Genomic DNA, 16,233 nt, shown 5'->3' on the forward strand with positions numbered 1-16,233 from the left:
TAACTGTTCTTAGCATACGAACGGGGTGCAATCTGATATTTGCTTGACTTCTAACTTCAGTATTGGGAGCTTCTCTTGGCCATCGGCAGCAAAAAATTATGCATAGATTGGATATCATTTAAAACCTCTTATTTTTTGCTAATTTTTGTAATAAAAGGCTTTGTAATAAGAGGGTTAATAGAAATGGTCTATTGTTGGGTAAATGGCTTTGATGGTCAATAGAGTCCATTGCTTTTATGTGCGTACACACTTTATCTTTTATTGTAAAATAGCCTTTTCTGTTCTAGGAGGGCACGAAAGGAGGCAGCGAAGGAAGAAATAGGTAAGAATTCAACTTCTTTTTTTCAGTACGTGATTTTCAGCTTATATTCTAGGTTTTTTTATCACAGAATTAAGCATAGCCAAAGTAAAACTTTATATACTGTCTTGATCAAACATTTCAGTTCTGCTGTGCAACGTGCGCAAGCAAAAGTTTGATCAGGGCAGATGAAAACCTCTTAAACTGATGATAATATGTCTTCAACCTTTTGGACGTTGTAACGCGGTGATTAGGTATTTTCATGCTACAGGTTGACAAACGCAATCTTGGCATTTGTCGTTAGGCAGTTAGTTGGCAATTTTGTGTAGCTAAATTGCGCTCAATTTGTATTTAAAATGTTGCTATTATTTCAATTTTAATGCGAGTTTTGTCTGTACATCACTTGAAGTCCACGCTGTAGACATTGTTTTTGTAAAATTTTATTTCATGTGTATAGCAATGGAGTGGACCAAAGTAAGCCAAATGAAGGCGAAAACATTAATCAGAATAATGGTCCTGATTTAAACAAGTTAGAACCGAAACAAGGACAAAACCCAAATGAAACGATTGACAATTTCAAGAGAATCGCGAAAACTTCATCGAGTAAGCAGACAGCTAAGTCTAAAGCGTCTCTCTCTAAGGCGTCAACAGAAAACAAAGGCAAACAGCGCAGTCATTGAGCTACTATCAACAGGATGAAAGTTGTATAGTGTTCCTTTTGTTCCACCCTCATGTACTGAGGGAAAGGATGTAAATCTATGCTAGGCTGACTTTTTTGTTCTGTCATTTTTGACCTTGTAGAATAATGACCGGAAAAAGATGTTGAGTAGTAGCATTCAAAAGTTGTTAAAAGTAGAAATTTTTATGAAAGGGTTTTCTTAAAAGTTTTCAGGTGGATGTTAGGGAAAATTGTACGCTATCGATGATAATTTCTCATTCCATTTAAGTACCATAATTTTGGAATTAATTAGTAAGAAATAATTGTGTTATAATAATAATGGGCTCCACTAATTAATTGATTTTATGTTTAATAGCCGCCGTCAGCTTCTCAAAGGCTATTATTTAAGCGCTTTCCTTTTTAAAATCGCTCAACCTTTTGATCACGTTTTTCGTTTACAAAGTCACATTTTCACGCCTGACTTCTGACCTAACTCACTCACTGTTTCAACTGAATGGATTTTAAATTATTTCACGCATTGAATTACGTAATGTAGTGAATACGGTCAAAGTCAAAAGAGCAAAATCAATTGAAACGGGATAAACATATAAGCCCGGTCATTAAGTCATAAAGCATTAGGTTATCAAAGTTCATTAGAGCGATTGATAGCTGGCATTAGTATTATGCTTAATAGCGATCATTTTTGAAGCTGAATGAAGTTTAATTTTAGAATCTAGCCGAATATGCAGAATTTACACACCAAATCAGAACACTTTGACACTTAAAAAAATTCTGTCAATTTTTGTCTCATTTTTTTCTTTTTCTGTTTCAATCCCAATGTGCGTCAAGCGGTTCAGCTGCAGCTATTTTCCGGCAATTTGCTGGCTATGTTTTTTTCTGTGTTCACATATTATGAAGTGTTCTGTGCTCAATTATGAATTGAGTTGAGCGCTGCAGTTACTTCTGTCAATTTCCAGGCTGGCCAACAATCAGTTGACTTTAATCTTGTCGACGTATCAATTTTTTCCTATGTAATGGTTCATCTTCTGCGATTTTTTAAAAATAATACTTTTCGAACAGTGCTAATTACAGACGGTAGATAATGAATAAGGGTTATAAACGACTGCTATTAATTCAATTATTTTGACACCTGCTTTTTTTCAAAAGTGTGTTGTTTCCCGCTGTTTTTGAAAGGCTCTGATGATGTAGTGCTTGAAATTTTCTGAAATCAACTCAAATTCAGATTCTGACTAAATTCAGATTGAAGTTCCATTTTCCACTGTTTTTCGATTGTTCCAGTTTTTCCACAGTGCAATTAGGTGCAGTAAATCCCTCATTTTAGTAATAAATTTTGATAAAAGTGTCTTAGTGTTATCTGTCTGTTAGTCTTATCTTCACTTAAGTTAAAATTTTGTGAAATGCGCGTCATAACTATTAATCACATATTTTACTGTATCAGGCTATTCAGTTACCGTGTGGAAACTACTTACATGAAATTTAAGCGCTTTCCGCACTGGGCGTGAAAATACGAGAGCAAGTGCCAGTCAAATGCTTCGTAACTACTATTTTGATACCATTAGACGCTCGTAATGTTCTGTCCGCATTTCTTTTGCCTGATTTTTGTAATATTTTCGAGGCAAAAATTTGTTCTGGCAGGCTGAAGTTTAAGTTACAGGTTTGGGTGTTAATTTACTGTTTAAGCTGAGCAAATATTGGGAGTTGATTTTAATTTTTTGGTGTTAACAACGGATCAGAAAAAAGAATTTTTTGTTTAGAAAATACGGCATTTTTCGTTTTTTGTATTATCTGTGAAAATTTAATCCTGGCTACATGTGTAACGGATTGTAACTTGTTTTAGGGTCTGTTCACACAATGGGGTTTGAGTTTTTTGTCTCAATTTTCCTAAAATTTTTTTGAAGAACTTTTCCAGAAACTATTGTTTTTATATCCTTAGTGCGTACCGGCTGATGTCATAGTATGACATCTGAAGCAAGCTGGCTATTTTTCTTGGAAGATAATTCCTATTGAATTTGAATTCGGAGCAATTTTTTTCAACTTGCGTATTTAGAGCTTCTTGTAGCTGGAGGATTTTCTTTTTGCTCAGTGAGAGCCTGCAAAGGTTTAAAAATTGGTTCTCAAAGCGCTCGAGCTCGGAGTAAAAGTTTGCAACGCAAAGAGTACGCCAGCAAAAGCTCAGTGAAAGGGGGCAAAATTAGATTGTGTAGTAAAAAATCGGCAGCTGTTCAAACTGAAAGAGGCGATTGCGAAACGCACCCACCTGTGATGACATCTTCTGGGGAGAATGACAAGGAGGAGATTAAAGTTGGGTCAAGGTCGACTTTTGTTAAAGTTCCAGGATCTATGGTGGCCGAAGAAGCTTCAGATGCCAAGCAGCAAACATCGAACTGTTTCAAATCTATTTTTTTGGTCTCCATTGACGCCTAAGATAAAGAAAATTTCTGAATTAATTAAGTAACATTATATGATGTCAAGTGATAACTGAAAACAATTCGAAGCTAAATTAATGTTAGTGGCTCCGCAAAATGGAAATATGCTGATTTTTATTTTTTTATTAATCGGGCCGATTAATAATTGTTTATTAATTAACCGTTAATTAACCGAATCGGGCTGACCATTTTTAGCGATGGTTTACTCAACTGGTCACATCATATCAATTTCAAGTAATGAAACTAACAATGTTTAATTGCTCTCAAACAAAATTGGTAGCAATTATATTAGTCCTGTCGGTCTTTTTGTGCGATTTTTCGCTTGACGCTTTTGACTTTTCGTCCTCAAAAACGGGATAAACAGGTAGCGCCCAGCGGGCATTAAGTGCTCTTAGAGCCTTTCAGCTCTGTTTCAGCTCAAACTGTTTTGGATACTTATGGAGTGAAGAGCGGAAGAGAAGTTGAAGACACCCCCACTGTTGACCCCCCGCCACTATTCCCCCCCCCCGCTGTTGCCGCTCACCCCACTACTGCCCCCTCCCTCTCCATGAGCCCCCGGTTTAGTAACAAGTCACTGAAAAGTTTTAATTCGAATAGTTTTAAACTAGTTATTATCACAAATTTTAGCAATTTTTCGATAAAATTTTTACTTTTCAAGTTTTTTTTGTCGGTTTTTAGGTTTCTCCTGCCTCAAGAGCCAAGAAATCGCCTCTAGAGTTTGACAATATGTTACTGTATAGTTTCTAAATGTAATGGAATGTTTCTCAAGATTTCAACACTACAAATTTTAGCATCTTTTTTACGAAACTTTTAATTTTTTTTCAGTTTTTTATTATTTATTGTCATTATTCAGGTTTTTCAGTCTAACAGAAAATATCCGTTAGCGTTTGATAATAAGCTACTGGAAGATGTTTTTTGATCACTGATTGGTTTTTAACTTTTGTCACAAATTTCGGCAATTTTTTATAAATTTTGCCTTTTTTCAAGTTTTTTGAAAATTTTTGACATTTTTTAGGTTTCTCTAGCCTCAAGAGCCATATAACCCCATCTATGGTTTGATAATAGGTTACTGCATAATTTGTAGATGTAATGGAATGTTTTTCAGGATCTTAATATTGTAAAAGGGTAGGGATTTTTATGCAAAATTTTCGCTTGAACGATTTGTCTTTTCGAGTGACTTTTACGTCCTTTGTTTCATTTTCGACTTTTTCATTTTTCTAGTTTTTTTTTACTTTTTAGAGTGACTTTAACGCCGTTTGTTTAGTTTTTGCGTGATCTAATTTTGTCATTTTTAATTTTAAGCAGCTGAACTCAAAGTTGGGCAACTAAAAGTGGCGGCAATTGACTGCTATAAGTCAGATGAAAAGTGCGCTGAAATTGGTGTGATTTTTGTAAAAATTTTATTAGTGGTTATTGTGATATGTAGTAACCTCTGATAAACCTCAGATGTAATGGAATGTTTTTCAAGATTTCAACACTACAAATTTTAGCATCTTTTTTTTTACATTTAGCTCATTTTTTTTTTACATTTATTGTCATTATTCAGGTTTTTCAGCCTAACAGGAAATCTCCAATAGGGTTTGACAATAAATTACTGGAAATTGTTTTTGGCCATGGATTAGTTTTTAACTTTCATTATCACAAATTTTAGCAGTTTTTTATGCAACTTGCAATTTTATTAAGTTTTTTTGAATTTTTTTGTTCTTTCTTAGTTTTCACTACCCTCAAGAGCCACATAACGTCCTCTAAGGTTTGATTATAGCTTGCTCCATAGCTTCTAATGGTACGTTTTTCAAGATTTTAATATCAGCAATTTTTAAAAAATATTTGCAATTTTTTCAAGTTTTTTTTTAATCTTTTTGAATTTTATATCATTTTTTCCGGTACCAGGGTCGTAGGGACCTCCTCCAAGTTTTGATGTTAAGCTGTTGCATAGTTCTTGGTTTTAATTGAATGGTTATTAATGTTTTAATGACTCCAGCCTGAGCAATTTTTGGATAAATTTTTTTTTTCAAATTTTCGTAAAATTTTTATCATGTTGCAAGTTTATGGATCTCTATGAGCCAGTGAAACTATTTAAAGCTTGAAAAAGGGATAACGGATAGTCTCTTGAGATGAAATGGTTTTAAAGATTTTAATATCTTGATTTACAGCAAGATTTTGTTAAAATTTGCGATTGTTTTCAAAATTTTCGAATATTTTTGTCCTTTTCTGAGTTTAACGATTATTACTGGCCAACAAAGCTTTTCAAGTCTCGCAGATGGGTTACACGACACAACTCCAGAGACAAAAAATAGTTTTGAACTTTTTCACTGTGAAATCTGGAAGCTTTTCTTTTAGATTTTGCAATATTTTGCAAATTTTTAGAATATCAGTTTTTATTTGATTTATTTACTAACAAGGCTAGAAAACTAAAAAGTCGAAGAGTCGAATCAAGCTAAAGCTCGCCTCACTAAACCGTGGCTGGCTACTGACGAAGCCAACCGTTCGCCGGTCGTTTGAGAGCAATTCGCCCGACGTTAGTGGTTATGTTTTGTTAATTCTCTAGTTTGTCCAGCTATTTGAGAATTAAAGTCTTGTGCTAAGTTTTTAAAGATGCTTTACTTTGGTTTGAAACTGGTACACAAAGACAAGGAGCAGTTACAAAATCTTCCAATAAGTCCAATATTTGGAGAATGTCAAGACGTTGATGACGTAATTTCTGTTCGTACGGACGTCTACTCGAGTACCAGAAACCGATTCTTCCAGATGGTCCATAACAAACAAAAAAGTCTCCTCGAAAACAATTCAGACAAAGCCGGAAAGTCCAGATCGCCAGTTAAGAACCTGAGCTTGCTTCATTGCTTCGAGGAAGCATACATGGCCAAAAAACGTAGATCATCATTGGAGTCGTGCCAGATAGCGCAGGAAAATTGGGAAAAACTGAGCGTTGCATCACTAAGAAGCCTTGATTTACCCGATGCTTCTATGAGAGTGAATGTCTCCACGGCTGAAGATGGAAATAGTACCACTGATCAAACAGAAACAAACATTTTGGAATCTAACTGCAATGATTTATATACTGAAGTGTGGCCTGAAACAACGGAGAGTTTTGAGCAAGAACAAAAGAATCGGTTTCTCTTGAGCTTTGGTTTTTAGAATTGAAATCAATTATTTTTTAAGACTGAAAGGTGCCGCTTCATGTTTAATTCTCATTAGGTTTTCGTTTTCAATTAGAGTAACATATCAAATTTTGCAATGTTTTATAAAGTTATTAAATCTCTGTATAGCTAAGCAATTTTTGAATTATTAGGCTACATATAATAAAAAGTAAGAGTTGCTGTCGCTCAGGAAATTAGTTTCTTTCGTTATTTCGCTCTTTGTGCTGTTGAATGTCACTCCAGTTTTCGTTCAGATTAAAAAGGCATGACATTATTCAGAATCAGAGATAGTAAAATATCTCGGTAGTTCCTTAAGATTGAGAACCGATTCTTACAGGCCAAAGGCACTTGTGAATTATCCTATCTCTTCATATGAATTTTCCGAAACAGACTCCGTACATGAAAGTTCGCCTGTAATCCAACCTGCTAACAAGCACAATACAATTACTGACGTCAACCCATCCAATCTTGCCGGAAATAGAATTGAGGATAACGTGCCAATTCAGCGAGTGAGATCGAATGACTCCAAAGCCAGCGCAGGAGCCGGTGACAGACCTCGACTCTCGAAGCCAAAACGTGATGTAGCCGAAAAAGTACCCACTGAGACGAAAGAATCAAAAGTCATTGAAGAGAAACTTAAAGCTATTTTATCGGAACCAATCAAAGTTAAATCTCGAACAATTAGATTAAAACTAACGCCAACGGCTTCAACTCGTTCAAGATTAGGAAAGTTTATCAAAGGTCACCAACAGTTGCGCTTTACAAGGAAAAGATCAAAAACAGCACCTCTTGGAACTCATTTGCAACCAGTAGATGCAAACGTTGTGCCCGTTTTTAAGTTGTCCTGCAAAAGAGATAACCCGAAGTTTAAAATTGTCAAGCATTTCGGGTTCAAATTTCTCTCCGAATCTTTATCATCTGTCATTTGTATCTGTCATGCTCTATCTGTTTTCTATTATGATGATTGTTGATTTATTAGCAGTTCGCGTTTGCTTTTCTACCTCCGCTCCTTATTATTTTTGTGAGTAATTGGGACACAATTCGATCTCTGAATCAGAAATGATCAGAGCAGCGTGAGCATTGATCAGATTTAAGTTAATATATAATGAACTCACAATTTCTCTCTCAGCTTTGGGTACCGGTAATAATGGATCACTTGTAATTTGGTGCTCTTTGGAAAAGAGTCTTCAGAGAATTGAATTTGCAAAGAGTCTTCAGAGAATTGAATTTGCAATTTGGTTCAAGTCTTATCATTTCAGGTCCGCCTCTCCAACTCGTGCTCTTAGCCGATCAAAGTCCATGTCATCTCTCAAAATGAGTGGCCTTTCTCAGAAACCTCCATTTGTCGTACGAAAAGTAAGTTTGCGCTGCCCTGTTTTGTTCACTTTCTTTTTGCACACTTTGTCCCTTCAAAGTGTTTATTAGGGTCCTCTCTTTACACTTAATTTAGATCTGGCTTGGAAATTTTCTAAAGTGCTTAAGTTGTTGTTTATCCCTCTGACACGTTTTCGCCGACCCATTTTGGTCATGCATTCAAGTCAATTTTTTATGAAGCTACTATTTTTTGTAAAGCGTCTATTTTTTATAAAGCTTCTTTTTTTATAAAGCTACTATTTTTTTATAAAGCTTCTATTTTTATAAAGTTACTGTTTTTTTTATAAAGCTAATATTTCTTATAAAGCTTCTATTTTTTATAAAGCTACTATTTTTTTTTATAAAGTTTCTATTTTTTATAAAGCTACTCTTTTTTATAAAGCTACTAAAGCTGCTATGTATGAGATGGATAAGTAAATCTTCTTCTTCCACTGTGACTTTTAAGGTTGACCGTGATCTTCTGAAGGGAAGTGAACCAATGGCTGCGACTGAACAGCAATTCATGCCCACCAGACCCACTACCACGTCAAAGCGAGGCAGGGCTAAGAAAAAGAAGAGGTCAAACGGTGTCACCAATGGGACTGCTAATGGCAAGACATACGTGGTGGAGAAGCATTACGGAACAGCAGACTCCGATTACGACGAAGATGAAGAATATGTTAGTAGTTTTTTTTAGCTTTTATGCACCGACCCCCTTCCATACATCGAAAGATTAAAATCTTATCTAGTTACTGATTTGTAAACAATTTTTGGATGATATTATAATAAATAATAAATTCGTTTGCGATATACAAAGAATACAGTCATCATTCATGTATACCGCGCGAGCACCAAAAGGCTGAAAGCCTGTGTGAGGGGCCGCTTTAGAGCTTCTTTTCCCATATTTTTCCTTTGACTTTGCATTTTTTGGAAAAAAAAAATCGTCAATTGCAAATACTTGTTCTAATGCTAGTGAAAAACGTCAATGAACCCAGTTAAATGAACCAATTACCAAAACAAATTATTAAAAACTTCCGAGTCTAAAATGTAGTTGTCCCTAACTTTATGAAGAAAATCATTCAACTTTTGCTGTTCACAATCAATTGCTTTTCTTATTATTGTTTCGTCAAACTGTGCCAGAACGTTATATAGTAAGCGAACTCTGACTGATAACCGTTTTCTGTTTTGCTTAGTAAGTTTATGAATGGTAGGTAAACTTTTTAGTCTCTTTGTATCATTTAATGACTTTTCAACTTCACGTTTTTCTAAGAACCTGTTGACTGATTCATGTGGATGGGTTCTGCGTAGGATTGAAACCAGTAACTTAAATACTTCATATACGTGTAGTTCAAAAATTGAGGCTATTGCGTGCTTTTTTCTTGTCGTACGAACCTCGTCTGATTTCTTTAATTGAAAGACTATTCTGAGAAAAAAATTTTGTTGTCTTTGTAACTTTGTTAAGATCGACTTGGTTGTGGTTCCGTAAATTAATATTCCGTATTGGTAACGAGGTTGAACATATTGTTTAAAAATTTTAACTAGAAGGTTTTTGTCTAGAAATTTGCGTGTTTGATATAAAATAGTTATGAATTTTGCGCATTGTTTTTCGATAAAATTTACATGTTCTCTGAAGTCAAGTCGATAGTCAATGAGGACGCCAAGATATTTCACAACTGTTTTGGCTTGAATTTCAGTGTTATTCCAGGTTAAATAGCCTGATTGTTCAGCTTTTTTTCCAACCAACATGAACTGTGTTTTAGCTTCGTTCAGTGTAAGTTTGTTGTTTTTCATCCATTCCGAAATTTTATTTAGCTCCACTAGATGACTGTTTTCATTATAATCTCCAAAAATCTTTGTGTCGTCTGCAAATAAGGTAATTTCACAATTTTTGACAATCGTCGGAAGATCATTGATGTACAAAAGAAAGAGAAGAGGTCCTATTAATTAATGGCTCTCAAAGTAAGGTTGTAGTAATTATTTGAGTTCTGTTGGTCTTCTTTAATGCAATTTTCTCTTGATCGTTTTTTTCCTGACCGATGTGACCTTTCGACTGAATTCTCCTCGTTTCACTTCTTGATTTGTGCGTAAAATAAATCAGTCTCATGCAGATTTTTTAAATCTTTATTATGCAGGTTATTTTCTTGTTTTAAGAACTAAAATTTTTGTAGATCATGCTTTCCAAAGATTATAGTGGAGAATTAATATTTACTTATACTTAATTGTGTTCGGAAATTTTGTACACCACACACTTGTGCACACAACCAAACAGAAAAAGCATCTTATCTGCTACGGATATTTTCCTGGTAAACGTTTTCAAAAAATACCTCCAAAATTTCTTTGGGGGATGATAAAAGGAAGAATCGGTGGAAAAGGGGTAATTTTTCTCCTAATTTTATTGGTTGTTGTGACTAAAATCATTTGCAGTTGAAACTGATGTAATTGGTTTCTAAAAGTTTTTACAAAACTGTCTAGGCGAGTTTTTGGTAATTTGCAACGCTGGATTAACCCAAAATCTCTGTGGTAATTTTCAAAATTTATAGTTACTGGTCTATGACAATATTGGAACCTCATGTACCACGCACGAGATAGAAAGAGTCATTTCGCTTTATCGAAAGAAAAGTTTATTGCCCTGCAACTCTTTCTTGTTTGACTCCTTCAGTATTATGACGTGTTCTTGCATCATGGTAATATTTTTTCGATGTCTAGGATAATTGGACCAAGCTATAAGTGTTATAGAGGTCAAACCTAAAAGTGCTCGCACAAAATGACTTCTTAGCTGCTATGCTGTCCATATCTCTGAGAGATGAGGTATGTTAGGTTGTTATCTCTTGAAATAGTTTATATTTTATTACTATTTTGTGTTCCAGGGCAACTATAAGGACTCTGGAAAAGTGGTGAACTTTTCTGAAGATGAAGAAAGTGACTACGAGACAGCAGCGGCTCTGGACAACAAACTATCCAGAGGTAGTTAAAAAATTGCTCGTTAAATATGAACTCTTCTTTTTAGCATGAAATTTTTGTATCAAATCTTGACTATGCTTGTTAATCATTACTTGATTTTCTAAATTAGAATGCTCTGCGATGTTTTTTCAATGTTAATTTTTGCTATCTAATGGCATTAGTTCAACCAGTTTTTGATTTGTTCTGTCGTGATAACATGGACTGTATTTTTTATATTTTTTAAATTACAAACAACTAGTCTTTTATAAATGGCGTTTTTGCTGTCTTTTTGATTTAGCTATTGATTGGAAATGAACAGAGCACTGTTTTATTTCAGCTTATTCGTCAGCTCCCTTGAAGAAATCATACGATGACCTTAGAACTGTAAGTAGAACAATTCAATTAATCACCACCCGTTTAATCATTTAATTCTGAGCTTGCGCAGTTCGATCTGACTGTTGAGCTTGGAGTCAATTAACGCGATATATTCGTACTGTGAATCAAAGATTTAATATATTTTTATCAGCACATATTCCCATCTGAAATTGCTTTGAGTTCCTATAATGTCAAATGAAATTCCTAAATTTGAGTTTAATTTGCATCATAAACAACAAATTTTTTGCTGATTAATTAGTGTTATCGGAACCAGTTCAGCAAAAAGTTTTTCAAAATTATAAAATTTTCCACCCCAAAAAGTGTAGTCTCATTAAAGCGTGTTATTGGATTCTATGAACATAAAGGATAAATTTACGGAGAATTTCTAGATATGTTTCCTCTTTTTCGTAAAAAAATGTCTTCACTAACCCTTGTGAAAAAACCACTGTGTGTTCTTGCACTAATAAGGAATTATATGGCCTTCTTAAGGGAATGGGAAAGGAAGGGAATCGCCGAGAGAAAGGGAGTGTTTACTTTTTTTAAAATTTTCTTTTAAAATACGATTTATTGTTGTAGGAGCACTATTTGAAGTATGAGATTCCTCCACCTGTGATTCCCTACAATCCACCCGCCTATTCAGAGATCATTCTGGAGAGGCTGGAGAGAAAGCGAATGCTAGAAGAACTGGAGAGGGTAAGTGCACACCATAATTTTTACAAAACGAAAAACCTGAGGCATCTTTAAAAACTTCAAAACTTTCTTTTATGGCCACTGATTTCGGTTTTGTCTTTATTAAACCAATGATTTTACCGTGAAATGTTTTCAACAATCTTAAGGAGCAAAAAACTGAATTCTGAATTGATTTTTGCCATTGACATTTTTCCTGTGATCGTAATTGTTGCTATAATTTGACGCTAGATTTTGACAGCTGGTTCTCATCAGCTCATACTTGTTGCATCCACGTCTCCTCGTCGCCTAAATCCAAAGTTTTTTCACCAAAAGGGATTGTTCTTACTACTCGTCTTTTTGAAACATTTGTTCATATCAGTTGTTAGTTAAACTTTTCTTTACCTCGGAACTGTAGCTTCGTTGCGCTAAAGCTCTTTTGAAAACTCCACACTTTTAAGCCAGCTGAACACGCAGATTTTTCGCTGAGCCGCATTATACGATAGAATGGTTATAATACCTTTTTTCGCAAAATTAACTTTCGTTTTAACTATAGAGCAATTGTTAGGAAATTCAAATTAAGCATCCGAACTTTGTTGCCAAGTCTCCGTTGACTCATTACGATGCAGAGGTATACCCCAAAATTTCCGCCTTAGTAAAATTGGCTCGAAAATTAGTTACATACAATGAACGAAATTAGATGACATCCTTTGTATCTTACTTTTCGCAAAAGGGGTTCCGCCAATTTTGCGAAATAAAAGAACATTCGGTGAGAAAAGTAGGTAACAAATCTTGTAGTACGTTTCCGCTCAATTGAGGTCTATTATTCGCGCGCATTTTGAGCATGCAATAAGCACTTTTATAAAAATTTAATTGAAGCTTTCAAAGCTTTAAAGTACTTTAGATACATGCAACCACAAAAACTGATTTTTTTCCGAAAAATCCCTCGCACATCAAAGGCTTTGTATATCAATGTGGGACTGGCCAATTTTAATAAGTAGTAATAAATAGTACTAATAAGTAGTAATAAGTAGTAACAAAGTACTATAAGTAGTAATAAAGTAGTAATAAAATACTACTAGTAGTAATAAGTAAGGCTTAATTAAATAAGTAGTAATTAATTTAGGCTTAATTGCGGATTATATGCGAAATCGAGCTACATTGCGTGCGAAAAATTGATACGTAAATTGAGCGGATGCGTAATACAACTCGCGCGAAAAATCGGTTATTGAGTTTGTACTTGTATTTCGCGGCTAAGATTAGGACACTTTTGCGAACACGGGATACGATATTCCCTTCCATTTTGCCGGTTTCTGCTAAAGTAGCTATTTTCCGCAATATTGTACCACTTTCAATGTATTAACATAGTAAAAACGAACACGAGATACGCACATCGGGCATATCTGCCCGTGACGATTTGGGTATACCTCTGCACTGTAATGCTAAGTATGATATTTTAATATTCTTCTTGTTTTTGAACTGTGAGCTTAAAATATTCCATGATTACGTAGACAGTGAAAGAATATATGGTTTTAGACAACAATAGAAAAATTGTAATTTCAAGGATTTGTTTTTGGTTTTTGCTGTTTTTTAAGCTTTGGAGACAGCCTGTAATCAATCTTTGAGAAGTCCCCTGAATAAGATTTCTCCCACCGGGCACATCAGATGCAGGCACGGCCGGAATTGATGATTTTTGTTTCTTTATTTAATAGAATTGCTCCGGAATCGCTGATTTTTTTGTTTTATAGAATGAAAAGAACTCTATTTAAGAAAAATATTTTGTTTTTATATTCGGCAAGCTGTGATATTTTTACGATTGATAGTAACCCGAACATTTTTCTGTGTTTTCACTTTTATTTTGCTTTGGCAAGCTATGATATTCTTTCGCATTAGTTTGGTGTAGTTTTCAGGGGTTATTTCAACCATTGGGGGATAGATTTTCAGTTTTTACATCTTCTATTCCAATACGGCTACCTTCATTGTTATTATGTCAGATTGAATTTATGAAATAGATTCCTAATGAGCATGGAATGGTTTTACCCATAAGAAGACAGGAAGTTGTTATCATGAGGGAAGATGTGGGCGACATTTAGCAAAGTCAATTTTTTTCCTTCAAAAATAGTCTATGATTCGATTAAAAAATCCTCATCCTCTATTTGGGTCTGTTGTTTCTGTAAATCTTTGAAAAGTTGCTAAATTTGCATAATTGTTATTGATGTTTTTCTCCTCGACGAGCACCTCAAATCCCTATTTTTTGCTCTATATTACGTTTTTCGAAAGTGCCTTTCTTTAAAAAAAAGTGGTCATCCGACTGTTGATATGTTTGTAAAAACCTGAGCATTCAGGATTAAAATGATATGTTTGATGGTTTAAACCATTCAGGGTCAGGTTTAAACCTTTCAGCTCATTAAGAGTTTTTAGTTGTTAGGAAACTGTAAAAGAGCTGTAAAAATTCAATAGCGGAAAAATCCGATGGAGTTTCGATGACGTAAAAAGATTCACCATGTCACCAATAACGGCTGAATTTCATAATTGTTTCCCGGCCCAAAAAATGACCCACCTGCTATAGACAAAAATGATTTCACATTTTTGACTCTTTCAGGCTTTACTTTTTTGACAGTAATTAAATTTTCGTTAAGATATAGACCATACAGCCAAATTTTTAAGATATACGGTCTTAAATTAATTAGTGTTTTCTGTTAATTCTTTAAGATATAAGGACTCTAAGTTGAATCGTATATGTTCTTAAATCCTACTGCTAGATGTTTTTTTAAATTTTTTTTTTTGTTTCAGGGAAATTTATCCTTTTGGATGTTAGTTTGGCGTTAAATTGGCTTCATTTGGGAGTGTAGCTAAGTTCAGGTGACATCAATCGTTGTACTGAGAGCCCAAGAGGCAATTTAAATGCAGTGGGTCGGTCTTTCTTTAATAACAATTTTGCACATTATAAAATGTATCAGCAAAATTGCGAATGAGAGGCGTTATTATCCATAGATTTTGTCCTTCAAGAGCGTTCAATTTTTCGTTAGGTAGTTTTAATAATAGTTTCTCAAATTCAGTTTTGATTTCTAATAAAAAGAGTAATGTGGTTTGAAAATTTTATTTCGGTCAAAACTTCATAACACTCGTATAATTACTTCAAAAATGATATCCTCTTAGATCTCCTTGCCAGCTGTGGAAAGATTTATGTCAAGGTTTTTTTTCGGTTCAGAATGATAATTATTTTCTTTGCCAGGCCTGGCCATGTGTAAAAAGTCCTTTGACTCCCTACAGGGATGCTGTTTTAACGAGCACGACACGTAGCGGAGCTAAGACCTTTTTAACATCATGATGGCGTTTTTTGTCATCCAATATTTTTCCGATTTTTTACAGCTCCTTTTTTACAGCTAACACTTCCAAATGTTTGGTGGCCTTGTCTTACCAAAACCTTGCCAGATTTTAACTACCCGAAGATGAGTTTTGTTCTTCTACAGGTTTTTACGAATCGATGAGGAATAATTGTATTCTACAGGTTTTTACGACTCAATGAGTAGTAATGGTTTTTTACAGGTTTTTACGAATCGATGAGGAATAATGGTATTTTACAGGTTTTTAGCTGGAACAAGTTTGTTGACTAATTGATTTTTGACTTCTTTGTTTTCAAACATATTCTTAGAACTGTTTTAGAACGTTGACTGTTGTAGAAGTGTTGGGTAACGGACTGTAACAGTAGCTTAATATGTAATGTAAAGTGATTAGGAACTGCTGGCAATATTCAATGTCAAAAAGTCAATTTCAGAGGTTTTCTTCCGTAACAGTTCTCCCCGATCCAAAATAGACCCATCAACAACTCCCACCCTTCCTACTACTGCTACCTACCTACTCCCGCCCACCTATCACCTATCTTACCCAGTCCATCGCCACGAACGCACCTATTACCCCCAAATACTTATCCCTCCTTCTTCTACCACCCCGTTTCCACCAAACAAAAAGCTACGTCTACATTTTCAATTTTTTTCTATAGTTTTAAAAAAGTTTTCCATTTTTTTCTTTTATCTTTGATGTCTCTGAAAGAAATAAGTGTAGTTTATAGTTTATCGTAAACGACTGTTCGAGTCGCTTCCAGTTTTTTACCGGATGCCATCCAGGTTTTTGTGATCCAATATTTTTCCGATTTCGCTCTTGTTTTACAGTTAACACTTCCAAATTGTTTCTGGCCTTGCCTTGCCAAAACCTTGCCAGGTTTTTACTACCCGAAGAGGATATTGGTATTCTGTGTGTTTATACGACTCATTGAGTAGTAATGGTTTTCAACAGGTTTTTACGAATCGATGAGGAATAATGGCATTCTACAGGTTTTTACAACTCAATGAGTAG

General features: G+C 34.7%; 3 protein-coding genes across 3 annotated transcripts in view; 2 read left to right on the top strand and 1 right to left on the bottom strand.

Moving 5' to 3' along the window:
- LOC142336170 (ERO1-like protein beta) overlaps positions 1-16,233 on the bottom strand; it is a 459,014-nt gene that overhangs the window by 203,027 nt on the left and 239,754 nt on the right. The window lies entirely within an intron of this gene.
- Positions 1-16,233, top strand: part of LOC142346837 (uncharacterized) — a 236,672-nt gene that overhangs the window by 128,726 nt on the left and 91,713 nt on the right. The window contains exons 7-12 of the mRNA XM_075398892.1: positions 288-322; positions 7,803-7,899; positions 8,363-8,575; positions 10,764-10,860; positions 11,174-11,220; positions 11,788-11,904. Of these exons, the coding sequence (XP_075255007.1) occupies positions 288-322; positions 7,803-7,899; positions 8,363-8,575; positions 10,764-10,860; positions 11,174-11,220; positions 11,788-11,904 (606 nt within the window). The remainder of the gene's footprint in view (positions 1-287; positions 323-7,802; positions 7,900-8,362; positions 8,576-10,763; positions 10,861-11,173; positions 11,221-11,787; positions 11,905-16,233) is intronic.
- On the top strand, positions 3,032-7,547 carry LOC142346820 (uncharacterized). Its single transcript, XM_075398891.1, has 3 exons — positions 3,032-3,363; positions 6,033-6,516; positions 6,881-7,547. Exons 1-3 carry the CDS (start codon positions 3,240-3,242, stop codon positions 7,512-7,514), a joined length of 1,242 nt encoding a protein of 413 aa, XP_075255006.1. The 5' UTR covers positions 3,032-3,239; the 3' UTR covers positions 7,515-7,547.

This window comes from Convolutriloba macropyga, chromosome 1, assembly GCF_964194025.1.
Source record: "Convolutriloba macropyga chromosome 1, txConMacr16.3, whole genome shotgun sequence".
Lineage (NCBI taxonomy): Eukaryota > Metazoa > Xenacoelomorpha > Acoela > Convolutidae > Convolutriloba > Convolutriloba macropyga.

Excerpts from the sequence above, each read along its gene's own strand:
- LOC142346820 (XM_075398891.1), top strand. The coding sequence starts at position 3,240 with ATGACATCTTCTGGGGAGAATGACAAGGAGGAGATTAAAGTTGGGTCA. Across the intron at positions 3,364-6,032 it reads CAAGCAGCAAACATCGAACT|ACAAGGAGCAGTTACAAAAT; the intron begins GTTTCAAATCTA and ends TGGTACACAAAG. Across the intron at positions 6,517-6,880 it reads GAGCAAGAACAAAAGAATCG|GCCAAAGGCACTTGTGAATT; the intron begins GTTTCTCTTGAG and ends CGATTCTTACAG.